The sequence below is a fragment of the Ischnura elegans genome, chromosome 7 (genome assembly GCF_921293095.1).
Source record: "Ischnura elegans chromosome 7, ioIscEleg1.1, whole genome shotgun sequence".
NCBI classification, from domain to species: Eukaryota; Metazoa; Arthropoda; class Insecta; order Odonata; family Coenagrionidae; genus Ischnura; species Ischnura elegans.
Window position 1 is genome coordinate 77753031 of NC_060252.1, and position 13530 is coordinate 77766560.

The window sequence follows — 13530 nt, forward strand, 5'->3', positions numbered from 1 at the left end:
ACTCCAGTTTGACAATCGCTTATATTTGTCCAGTTATTGTTTTCAAAGAGTCAAACTAAGGTTGCAATACGCTCCTTCCATTTTTTATGCTCTTAATTGAATTCCAAAACGCTTAAAATATTTATTTCTGGCCTAGAGTAGTCGAAGTGAACGAATTCCAATACTCAATTGATGGCAAACGAGAATAGTTTAGTTCTATTCGCGATTGGATTACTCTATCGAATCTAACCCTGTCAAGGAGAATGGCCCCATATTTTACGCTTTGGGAATGCAGTTTCAGACAGTACATTAAGAGAAGATTGATTAAATGGGAAATTCTGAGAAAGAGGGAGTTGAAACTCAGTGGATTTTGTAAGAGTACATAAAACTGGGTCAAACGGAATCACCTCTAGGGAAGAAAAGGAATTAAAGGAGGGTTTAATTGGTACAGACGACTGGTGATGTTGATTAGGAGTTATGGGTTGGAAGATCTTTGAAGAAAAAAGAGGGCCATTTTGCTGATGAACGCTGAGAGCTGAGGTTAGACCCTCGAGAGAATTCTGGAGAAGAGAAGCTTTTCACGGCAACTGAAGAGGAATTTGAGTGAGTAAATGTTATTGGAAGAAGCCAAAAACATTTCGGAGAGCATTCAACTCCTAAATCCAGCTGTAAAAAATACTTAAGCTAAGTGAACTTGTGTGGGGAAACCTATCTCATGATAAACGTCAGCCTTTTTAATTTATTTCGTGAGGTAAAAGACTTGAAATATCTCTCACTTCATAGTTTTACTCTTACAAACTTTCAGTATTAGCTCAAAATTAAATGATACGTCCCTGGTTTTTATATTGCTAGCTTTTTCTATCGCCATGTAAAAATCGAATGCCTACAAGCTGCAGTCATCTGAAAATTGCTCTCAGTAATTTGATACATAGATTGGTGGGGATGAGTAAAGGTAATACTCACCCCAGAGATAGCCAAAGATGTGAGAATATTTACGCTTTCATGGGTTGGGATCAGTTCCATTCTGGGCCATCTCGCGTTACTATGATATTTATTTAAGGGTGTCCGAAGAAATGCCTAGGATCTGAGAACATTTTCAGTGATAGTGGATCTTAAATGACTTTAGATTTTTTTCACTTTCATGCAGGTTAAATCAGTTCAGAAACAGCCTCGACTTTGCATTCTTGCGATTTGTGTCACTTCCTTGGTATAGAATAATCCATAAATTTCCGTGAACGTTCAATATTTGAATCAAAAATTTCCATGGGGTAGTGGAATAGGTAACTTTCAAAAAGAGATCCGGTACTTAACAAATTACTTACGCAGTGGCTAAAATTCTCTCAGGATCTCCAGTGGATGAATTCTCCCATCAATGCCAACTAGAGGATCGTCGTTAGGGCTGAAGTATCTCCTAAAGTGAATAAAATTCTCTCGGGGTCTCCACCTGGCAAGTGTTTCCATCGCTCCCAAAGTTTCGATGCCTAATTCGAGCATCATCATCTGGAATGAAACAGGTAATTAGTCAGAGCATTGACAGAAGGCACGTGACGAGGGAGGCCGGGCTTTGAAGGCGCCCGCAATTTTTTTTTCCATCTTGGCAACTACCCGCGATACATATGCTTACGGGGACCAGGAGCTCAGAGGCACTTATTCTCCGAAAAACCATAAATTCATAATATTCGCTTATAACTAACGACTAATTTAACTTTCAGCACTACGCAAACGAAACATAAATCTGATGAGAAGAAGTGTATGGATTTCTGGCGGGTACGAAAGGCGAATCACTAAAGGCAACCAAAATACCACTAACGCTCCCGCGAAGCGAAGTCCCGGCCACGAGTCTGGTTGGCAGTAATGGAAGAATTAGCGTAGTTAAGTACCCGAGAGAATATTATTCACTGCATCTTTCAAAATTGAATTTTGACTTGCGCTTGATGCTCCCACAGCTCTCTTTAGCAAATTGTCAGCGATGAAAGCGCGGAATGTGGTAGTAGCCTGGTACGTGCATTGGCTCAGGCGGACACGGCAATATCGTGACACGTAGCCATTAGGCGGCGGGCGGCGTGGTCACAGTTTAATGAGCGCATTCAGTGCGGTAGTTCCACTTTCACCGCTCTCTTCAGCGGAGGAATCGGTGATTAGACAGACGCACGCACGAGAGGTGGGCGAACAGGAAAGAAAGTCTTTTGAGTGATCGCTTAGTTCATAAGCGGCTGTCCCCCTTTGTGCTCGGATGGTTGAGTTGAGCGAAAGTGGGGTAGTACCTATTGCGAAATTACCTGGCTACCAGGATAAAGATATTGATTAGGCTCAATCATTTCATTTAAAAGGATCACTGCAAAACCGCAGCGAGTCTAGGTTTCTGGGCTATTGATTTCATGGCTGGTGGTGGAAAAATCGATTTAGATTAACCCTTCCGTGACTGTGCCTAGAAAACTTACGCGAACGACTGCCTAGGGTATCTCAGGTACCCCATTTATAATTCATAAATTACATGTTGTATTTTATATTTTATTGTAATTCAACACCATGGCTTTCTATGTAATGATATACTATCTATTTTTTATAATTTATAAACACATTTTAGGCTGCATTTAGGTTATAACATTTGTTCTGTGCGAAGAATCTTTCATATTATGCTATTATACGTGTACATTGACTAACATGCTATGAAAACACCAGGGCAAAAGGTGCCATCATGTAGAATATTGGCCTTAGTGACGCAGTAATATAACAAATTTTATTGCATTCATCTTTTGTCCCTGAACTCATATAATAAACTACATACAATAAAGTTTAACTGAGTTTCCCCACCAATAAATTTTGAAGTTTACAAAAACAATTTAAGTGTAAAAAAATCATTCGTCGCATTAGTAACGACAAAGTGGTTGAGCTCAAGTATTAAAAATATCATTGGGACACAATAAGAAATATTACAACTCTAACATAATTTGGGGTAACTAAGATACCCCGTACAGTAAAGGAAGGATCAAAAATCGAGTTTTAAATGCCTTTTATCGAGGAATTCAGTATCAAATCTTCATCTTCGAGTTTCGATCCAAATAAGATTTTTCAACTTCGATCTTGGCCATTGCCTTTGATCTCATCAGCGTCTCACTACCGGACCGTGTTAACGTCATCCATCCGATGGGAAAGACTTTTCTCTAAGGCTAAAATCATCAAGAAATCATCGCAATCGGTTAATCTTTCCCACAAATTTTAGTGAACCGAACGGTTCCAAGCGGTAATTCCAAAACTCTTAAACTCTAAAACTTTAATGTGCGTGCATTTGTATAGTTTTACTACTAACTATTAATGAACGTATTCTAAGCATTTTTTTCCTACTCCATTTCCAACCACCAATTCCATTGCTTGAAAAATCGATTTTCAACGACTTCTTTATCATTAGCCATGGCAAACATGTTTTCATTTCGTTCTTATTTTTTTGAACACCTATGATGGAAATTTTTGCCTCACTATTGCGTTCAAGCTTTAAAAAAAAGTTGTCCATTGTCCAACATCTGAGGCTTTATCTTTAAGTCTGTCGTGAGGTTGGGGTAGAGGTTGGAGGTTGGAGATAGAGGGTGGATTGAAAAATAACGATATCTGTAAATTGGGTTTTAATTTCACAGGGCTAACTCCTCAGTTGTTGGATTAGTTATTCGTCCTTTGAAAATTTGGAAAACTGTTATTCCCTCAAGTTATGTTGGGCTCAATATTAGCGTTTCATTCATCTTTAGGATATTGCCTTCCAATAATTGAAAACCTGAAACTTTTTTATGAGTGTTAAAACACTAACACCTTTTAATATACGGTTCCAGTTTTGCATTTTATATTCATAAAATTAGAAGGTCTATTGTATACCTTTGAAAATTGTATTGTCCTATTGATACCTTTACTGTTAGTTTGCGTGTGGTAAAAAAAGACGAGAAACAGTTACTTTTAAGAAGACAAAACACTGAGACTTTAGTTACCAAACTGTGTCAGGGAATTTTGACAGTTCAAATACAAAATTCGATATTTTAAGAATCTTCTTACAGCTGAGAATGCAAGCATAGAAGTAAGAAAACAATTCATTAGATGCTGAGCATGCTTCTCAACGGAAGAAAGGCTTAGACTTTGACAGCATCAAAGATGTAAAGAGTGGAAGCATTTGAAATATGTCCCTACCAAAGAATGATGAAGATAAAATAGATCGACCCCGTAAGTTATTTTGAAATGCTAAGACGAGTAGGAGAAAAGAGAAGTCTTCTAAAAACCTTAACCAAAAGACGAGATAACTTAGTAGGCCACATTCTAAGACACGATAATCTGATGAAAACAATCGTATAAGGACAGGTGGAAGGGAAGAAAGGCAAGTGACGGCACCGAATGAGTTACACAGAGCAGGTTATAAAATATGTTAAAAAGAAGAAATACTTCACTGTGAAAAGGCTAGTGGATAGGAGATAGTAATGGAGAGCTGCGTCACACCAATCTTATAATTGGTGACTAATGATGATGAATCTGCACTTCCTCCAACTTATCCTACCTTCATGTAGGTTGCCGAAGTTTCAATTCGTCTAAATTCACAGAGTGACGGGTCTCAATTAATTTCCTATCGTTCTCCCACTTTCTCCCACTCTTAAATTACAGCACGTAAATGATGCTCGTTTTTGCCCCTGCAAGGCACAACTTAAGAGTTTGATAATTAAAAGGGCAATCACCCTAAAAGTGGACGCTTAGCAAAGTGGTGGCATGCAACTACTTTAAAATGAAGGCCAAACCTTTTTATGGCTCTGATATTTGCGGTAAACGCTTCATTTTGGAACATTCTGTTCCTTTTTTTCTCATTATCAACATCCCATGCACCTTATCCCAATGCCAAACCCTCATCTCTCAACGTGGGCCACTCTTCGGCTCCAGCGAAAACCTTTTGTCTCGACGATGAAATAAAAAAATCGACGTTGGCTTTTGCGTTATTTTTTGTCCCTTCATTGGAGACGATAGTGGAGGATGGGGTCTCGAGGATACAAGCAGTGCTGAACGCTGCATCGTGCGCACACTGTCCCCCCATTGTTTCTCGTCACACCGTTCGGTCGTGGCGTTGTTCAGGGGTATTGAAGGAGGGTGAGGTGGGTCAGATTGGGTGCACGTGGTGTCGGACAATAAAAAACCACCAGATGGAGCACTCTTGCGGTGTCACCAGGGGACTAGCAGCAGAGAGTTTGGGCCGTTTCCGAGTTAGGAGCGAGCCGGTGTGTGTGAGTGCAGTTGGGAGGGAGATTGAAGCGTTCCTGGACACGTGAGGTCTAGACAAATAGAGGTGGAAAATAAACCACGGGGAAATGTCTTCGACAATGGATGCTACGAAATCCTAGCGTCCATTTGCGAAAGCCAGGCCCCCACCTAACCTTTCCAACACCGCAGATAAAACTCTACCATCCCCCCCAGAGCCGAAGCACTCCCTTCGGTCCTAACTTTTTTCCTCTGCTTTCTTTTATTTTTTTCTATAAGTTCCACCCTTCTCCCGTTGGTTTCCTAATGGCGTTCCAAGCGCTAATGACGTGTGGATAGAGAGGGAGAGAGAATGAGAGCTGTTGGGGGTAGGAGGAATGTGTGGGGGAGGGGGTGGAACACATTTTCCCAGACAGTGTTTTGTGTGCTCGATTGTGTCCATCTTGGTTCTCGTTCCGTCGAATGGTCGGCAGAGACAATTTGTGAACTGCAATTGCGGCCGTGGGTGGGTGGGTCTGGCTGGACTCGCTCACTCCCTTCTTCCTCAATTATCCCCCTCCAACACACCAACGGCACCTTCTTGCCCCCCCTGCCGATACCTCCCCGGCATGCAACTTTCCAACAGAAGAGGGAATTTAGTACGACAGGAATCGGCTGTCCGACTGCTACACGTTACTCATGGTTTACATTTTTTCTCCTCGGCAGCATCGTTCCCACATGGGTGTTCATAGTCCCAGTGTGAGGTCTACACTCGATTGGAAGCAATTTCCGAATATTTTGAGTTCGCGGGAACAATTAATAGCTTAACTGAAAATCAACAGTGGAAAAATATGTGTTTATAAAGGCACTACCCCGAGGTCATATGGAAATGAAACTCTAAAAGTTATAATGGCCATTTTAAAACGAGATATATTTTTCTTACTTGGTACATTTTATTTCAATTATTCCAATTATTAAGCGTACATTTTTTAGTGTAATGGTTCTTGTTTTCTTTATGCTTGATGTGATTTTCAAAAGGATAACTAGCCAAATTTTCCGATGCGAAATATTGTGTTATGAACCTAACTTCTTATCTTCATTGGCTCTCAAATCTACTTTTCCTCTTGAAATACGCAATAAATTAACTTATCTCTGCAGATAAAACATTTGACTTCATGCCGAATTCATTAATATGCACCGTTTTGCATGATTGGTATCGCACTAAACATCAAATCACACGCGGTTGAAAATTAATCTATGATACTTTTCATTTATTGATAGATTTTACTGATTTTCGTAAAGATTAAAACCACATCATTATTGCCGCATATTTGAGGATATATTGTTGCTGAATAATTTTTGTTTACCTTAACCGGATATAACAGAAATTATTGGAGCTGATATAATTTCAAACCTCATTTAGGTAATTTACGATACAATTTAATATTGCTAGCAATGCCATTTTTTATTTTTCTTATATTACCTAGTTGTATCCTCCATTTTCCATTTCTTTCTTTCCTGAGCCATTAAAAGTGCTAGTACTTGGTACACTGGTTTGATATGTCGAAAGTATTCTTAACTTCTTGCTTGTCGCACCTCAATTTTGGTGTGTTCTAAGTCTTGAGAGAGAGAATCGTGGGCCAAACCCACATCATTAGTGCCGCTTATGAGAGGATGTATTGATGCTGATTAATTTTTGTTTAGTTTTACCGTAATTGGCAGAAATTATTGGAGCTGATATAATTTAAAACCTCATATAGGCAATGTCGAATTCAATATAATATTACTAGCAATGCCATTTTTTTATTTTTCTTGTAATACCTAGTTGTATCCTCCATATTTCCATTTCTTTCTTTCCTGAGCCATTAAAAGTGCTAGTAATTGGTACACGGGTTCGACATGTCGCAATTATTCCTCGCTTCTTCCTTGTCCCACCTCAAATATGGTGTGTTTTAAGTCTTGAGGGAGAGAACCGTGGGCACTGCAGCTATTTATAGACTTAATAGAATCTAATATTCCCCGAGCTCGGATCCTCACTCCGCAATAAGGTTCAGCGAGGCGTACTGCGTGGTACTGCTCCGCTGTGCTGTGCAGCTGCACGAGTGCTTAATTATGCCCTGTCACTCCCTCGCACGCTGCCCCAGATCCTTCTTAAGAGCGCATTCTTTTTCGGATTCTAGGTTATGGCCGTCTTACGCGAGTGCCCACAACAACCTGGGGACCTTGGTCGGAGGGAGCGAGGAGGCAGAGGGCCATTTCCTGGCCGCCATCCGCCATTCTCCGAACCACGTCAACGCGCACTACAACTTGGGTCAAGTGTACCGGTGAGTCTATTCGAAATTCCCCGCTGCTCCCGTCTCCAAGCCTTCTTCTTTCTCACCCTCCTCCCTTTACATTCTCACTCGTGGCCTGGCTTAACGAGGAAGGTGCCACGTACTCATTTTTATTAATAACCGTTGCTGCGGCAGCAATTTTCTCCGGTTCACAGTTTTAACGTAAGTGATCCAGATTGTGTGACATGGATTCGTGGCTATTAGTGGCGAGAATCGTAAAAGGGCTACAGAATAATTTGTGAGTGTGCTGGTTTTTATTGACTGGGGATGTGAATTTGTTCTTCTTTATTTTTTTCGCATATAATTGATTTTTACAATAGCTATCTAAGCAGTTGAAAACATAAAATACATAAATTGTGAATATTCTAGGATTCAAGCAAATATATTTAAAGCAAAATTGATGTGCATGCCTTCAAATGTATATGCATGCATGGATTTTCCTTAATAATACCCTGCGATTCAAGGAAATATATATTTATCTATGCCATTTCTTCCACAGTACAATACATTACATAAGTAGGTACAATATTTTAAGATTGCATATGTTTACGGTGCCTATGAGCCAGCTCATTTTGTGCGTAGTTTTCATATCCTTGGGCTCAGGCTGAACTCGACACTCAATATATTTTTCCAACCGCTGCTGAGTCAGTAATTTCTTGCAGTCATGTTTGTTTTTGCTGAGTGGTCCAGGTTTTGTGATCGTGAATTTTTTACCATTGATGTGTATAGTTGGACTAGTAATCCTGTGCAGTAAGTAAATTCGCAATTCACTTTCGATATTGTTGCTAATATTTTTTCATAACCCCAGTAAATTCGAGAACCTATCATTATAAATTGAATTTTGTTGAGATTATTTTTCTTTTCACCGATAACTTACAAATTTGGAAATAGTTGTAAGGCTTTACTTCCGTAAAATTCATGCGAATACATCTTAATGAGTGTAATTTAATCTCTTTGACCTTCTACATTTTAATGCAACATTATTGATCATAATTCTCATGTAAGTGTTTCCATCCCTAATCATTGATAACATTCAAACTCTCCACAATCTTATATTTTATAAGGTGTCTGTATTCACTGATATTCTGCCCTTCTCAGAAAGTTGCCATGTAAATACCTCTGCTTTGGCTGCAATTCCTCGCGTTCACGGTTTTAAGATAATAGATCCAAATTTTCGGACATGAATATGTTCCCATAAGTGCTAAATTGTTTTTGGCCAGTGTTTTAATCACTTATGTCTAGGAACGAGGGAACATGCCCCCACCTACTCAAAATTCACATGTGTGGCGAGAATCGTAAAAAGGGTCTGTGTTGAAAAATTTAGGTAAGCTTCTCATTAAAATCGTAAGATCGATATCTTTTCCCGTGCTGCCTAAAATAACAAAAATAGCATTGAGGAAAACGTGGGTATCTGATTTGTTTATCTCGTAAAATTCATGCAAACTTGACAGTATGAATATGTATTCGTGCGCACATTTCTGAAGACCGCGACTATTTCATGATGGTGTTTCCTTGAACGTATATCTCGTCATCATATCAGTTTTTAGACGTAAGTCATATGACTACGTATTTGTGGAAACTTCATTTTCTAACCCGTTCTTCTATTTTGCGAAGGCAAACCTCAGACTTGTTCTTACTATTAGCTGGATATTTCGTCTCAACAGAGAGCCATGTTCAAGTACGCTCATGCAGTCAAAGTGTTACATTTTTTTATTCGTGCTTTCATTAATCTTATTTATTTAAAAATGTAATTTTCGCATTAACACTTTCGAGAGTAATTATGATATAATTTATTGTTCCTTGTTTTCATTACCTTCTTCAAAGGCAAAAATTTGATGAAAAAATATTTTTTACGTAAACACTTTTGAAATTCAATTCTGACTCATGAAAAATTCTCTTACAAATTCACTAAAAATGTCATAAATTTGTGGGACGTGCAGTGACGGGTTCTTTATCTTTTGTCTGTGTAACAGAGAGCAAATTTAGGCTATTGGCGTGAAATTCGATTATGATTAATGAAATATTCTCTTAAAATTCACAAAAAATGTTCATAAATTTGTGAGATGAGAAGTGACGCAATACCTTACGGGTTCTTTATCTTTTGCCTGTGTAACAAAGAACAAATTTAGGCTATTGGCAAGCAGGTATCGATTTAGCCAATGCTGCGCATGGAGGATAACTGGTTCATAGATTAGGTCAAGCTCAGTATAGATTAGGGAAAAGAGCAAGGCTCGAGTGATTGAAGTGGCAGATATACGATCCTCAGTGTGCGCCTCTGGATCCGTAGTTGCATCGATTGAGTACTGCTTCAATTTAAGTGCTCTCTGCCGTGATAAAGTACCGGATAAACGGGATATTGGCTCAATAAAAAACTGTTTCGAATCAATATCCTTTCTCTGCAAAGCTATTCGCGTTTAAACTAGTATTTCCAAGGGTCTCCATCATGCGTTAGGACCACTACAAATAAAGTCTTAATTTTGCGAATAATTTCCAATGTTATTATATTTTCATATTAGATGAGTATAATTTCCCATTTCATCTTACCTATTTTCAAATGATTTGTGCACGTACGAGGAAAATAAATAGACTTACCAAGTTAAAAAATAATATTTATTATAATTTCTCATTTTATCTTACCAACGTATAAATGGGTAGTTCACATGCGAGGAGAATAATAGGTTAAAAATGATAACATTAAAAATTTACGTGCACCCATTTTTTGCCTGTGTTTTCAAAACTACATAAACATGAAAATTCTAAAATTTTTCATCGAACTTTAAATGTAAAAAATGGCATAATAATTCGTGCATTTTTTTAATTTTAATTACAAAGTTCGTTTAATATACTCACAATGCGTTAAATAGCACTGTGCTTTTGGTAAATTTATTCAAGACAAATTCTCAGTGACTTTTAGTAGCGGTTTGCTTTCAGAGATTCAAATTGCGTCACTACAAAGCCTCCATAAATCCAATATGCTATTTTAATTCCTGCCTAGGAAACCCTAGGCACATTTACAGCATTGTAAAGCTACATTACTCAATGTAAATTCCGCTATATGTATCATTGTGCCTAACATTCTGCATGCAAGGGAACCCACAGTTTGTGATCCACGCTTGTGGTGGTTATTCAGTCTGCATGTCTTCAGCGCCTAAACGTTAATTAATGTTTAACGGATCCATTAAGTGAATTATCGTCGATGCCAGCCATTAGCTACTCTCTCTTTTGCCCTCAAATATTTTATCGCTTGTTTTGTGCTATTTACCATCATAATATATCCATGGATTATGTGGTCCCCATTCACGGAAGGGGTTAGTACTTAAGTCCGAGATAGGGAATACTTGAAAGGGTGCCTCAATTTTGTCTCGTTAAAATCAAACAGCCCATGCCATCCGGTACTAACGAAGGAGTCGTCTAAGTAGAAGCCACATCATCAAACCTCTCTTGTTCATCAGTCTCATCACCTCGATGCACTTCTCATCTTAGCATCGCTATGCCTTCCTCATCTCTTTGATGATAAGCAAATCAATGCCCCGATTAATTTATTGTACTTTACTGCACGAAAGTAATTGAGATTGTCTATATTTACATGCGGTTAATCTGTTGAAATATCGTACATTATATTTATTAAAATCTAATGCATGGTAAATGAAAAATGAAATACCCCGAGTAACATTAACGCATTTATTTATTATTAAAACGTCACTTTTTATGGCAGAACATCACCATCTTTTTTCTTATTGCCATCTTGATTCTTGTCCACGTGTTGGAACTACCCCACCTGAATCCTAATTCATAGCTCACTCTTGTTTCTGATGTCTTAAGTGATAATTTCACATTTAAAATGCTTTGTATTCCTTTGTAACTGATGATGGCAGTTTCAATTAACGCAAAGAATGGTGAAAAGGTACTTGTGGAGAACTTGCACATTTTTTGGAAAAAATAGAGGATGGAAGAGATAGAGGATGATGAATCTTCATTCCCTGATAATGATAATGACTATTTCTCGTCACTTCCTACCAATAGGTTTCTCTGACACCAACTTTTCTTTTATCGTAGCTGTGATAATAAGCAGCACTCAAATTATTCTACGTATGCCTTTTTCTCCGCACTTACGGTACACACTCCGGTCTTCTCATTCTTTAATAAGCTCTAATGCACACCTATTTTTCACATATATTTTACATTATTAATTCAGAAATTTTTAAACACTCACATACTGAGAAACTTTGCTAGATTGCTAGACTTGGTCCTCTTTGGTTCAAATAGTCCCTACTAGGGTTCTAGTCGTGGCGTTCAAGGCATGGGTAAGTGTATTTGAATATTTGGAATATTCAAATTATGTATATTAATTTCACAAAATTACATTTAATGCGTCAAATTGATCAAATATATAAAGTAACTGGACAGAATTAAAGCTATAATGATGAAGTCAGCTTTCAAAACACACACACATGAGTGGGAATTTTCAGCCTTGGCATGCGAGTCAAACCGGAGATGAAGACATGTACTTCCAAGTCATCGGATATACCGTCTCTTTTAAATGTTTCCCTCAGATTATTTGCCTTTCCCATTACAAACTTCAGGAAAAGTAAACAGTTTGAAATGCCATCTTGTCTCTTAGCTGGAGATGCTCTATTGATTGGACCGAAAAACAAATATCGTTCATCGATTCAACCCAGACGTGCTCCTGTAAGCTAAATTCATCCTTTATCCAGACCATTCGGATGTGGAAAGGAAATTGTGTGACCTCCCGGATATCAACATTCTCATATACTCATCTCCAAAGGTTGACTGCATTTGAAAAGTTTTCTATTTTAGTCAAGGCAGAAATACTGATACGCTTTTCGGAGTTTTTCATCCCTGCATTTTGAATTTTTTTCACGGATGCGTTTTTGAAGAACTGTCACCGGTAGAAAAAGAGTAGGTTGCTCTTTGCCTTGAAAAATAACCGAGTTTTACTTTGGAAACATTATCGACAGCGTCTTTTTTGTCAAAGGTATGCTTATATAACGCCTGTGTGTCTTATGCACCCTGACGTCTTTTCAACTGTGTATCTTTTTAAACGCGTAATAGACTTTCAAAATTTACCATAAGACAGAGAAGTAACATTTCTTGAATGGTAGGAGGAGATTTGAACTCCGATTTCATTTTTTTATTTCGTAAGATTTGACTTGCTGGACTTATAGTACACGCAGCGTCTTTTGAGCAACGATGGTAAGGTTACATTATATTCACGACTATAAAATAAATTCCTCTACTTCCAGCTTTGCTTACAAGGAATCTATAGATAATGTGTTAATGAGAAGTTCATTTCCATAATACCTATTATCCTTTCGAATATCTAAGCAGCCAAGGGGTGGGCTTAAAGTTATTGAATAAGGGATAAAGGAAAGCATTTTTTTAAGTATATGCAGGCCGGTAATAATGTTAAATATGAATTTAGTCAGATAAATTATACATTTTTTCTTTAAACAAATCCATGCACCGTTAGATTATCCTTTTCTATGAATCCAAGCTTCTAAAGCCCGTATTTAAGTTTCATGTGTACATGCCCATTCATATAATCAACTTAGATACGGACTTTGGAACGTTATTTCAGTTCTATTATAATTTAATAGTTCAGTGCTTTTCTTTATTCCTAATTAGGTAATGACATGAATTTAAATTATCATTAACTTTATTTTTTCCCTGTCTTGAGCTCTACTCTTATATTCACCTCTTACTTTCCTTGGTGAATCCCCATTTAATTTATCAAACTACTGAACTATATAAAATAATGTATATATTATATAAGACAGCTTTGGATATATTTCTTTTAATTGTATCGCTTTTCTAGCTTTTATCCATATATTGAATAATCATTAAGAACCTTTACTTCAAATAAGCTAAATTACTATTAAATGCTAAATCCTTTATGTGAGAAATATTACAAATATATCCAATTTTAGCAGGTATTGCCGTTTTGTAATGCTAATTAGCAATTTCTTGTGATAGGCCCTCACGTACTCCTATAAGTAGCTGG

The 13530-nt window shown here is 37.7% G+C and overlaps 1 protein-coding gene across 1 annotated transcript in view; it reads left to right on the forward strand.

Moving 5' to 3' along the window:
- LOC124162150 (protein O-mannosyl-transferase TMTC1-like) overlaps positions 1–13530 on the forward strand; it is a 956057-nt gene that overhangs the window by 820866 nt on the left and 121661 nt on the right. Inside the window, exon 11 of the mRNA XM_046538572.1 lies at positions 7356–7499. Coding sequence (XP_046394528.1) covers positions 7356–7499 — 144 coding nt within the window. The remainder of the gene's footprint in view (positions 1–7355; positions 7500–13530) is intronic.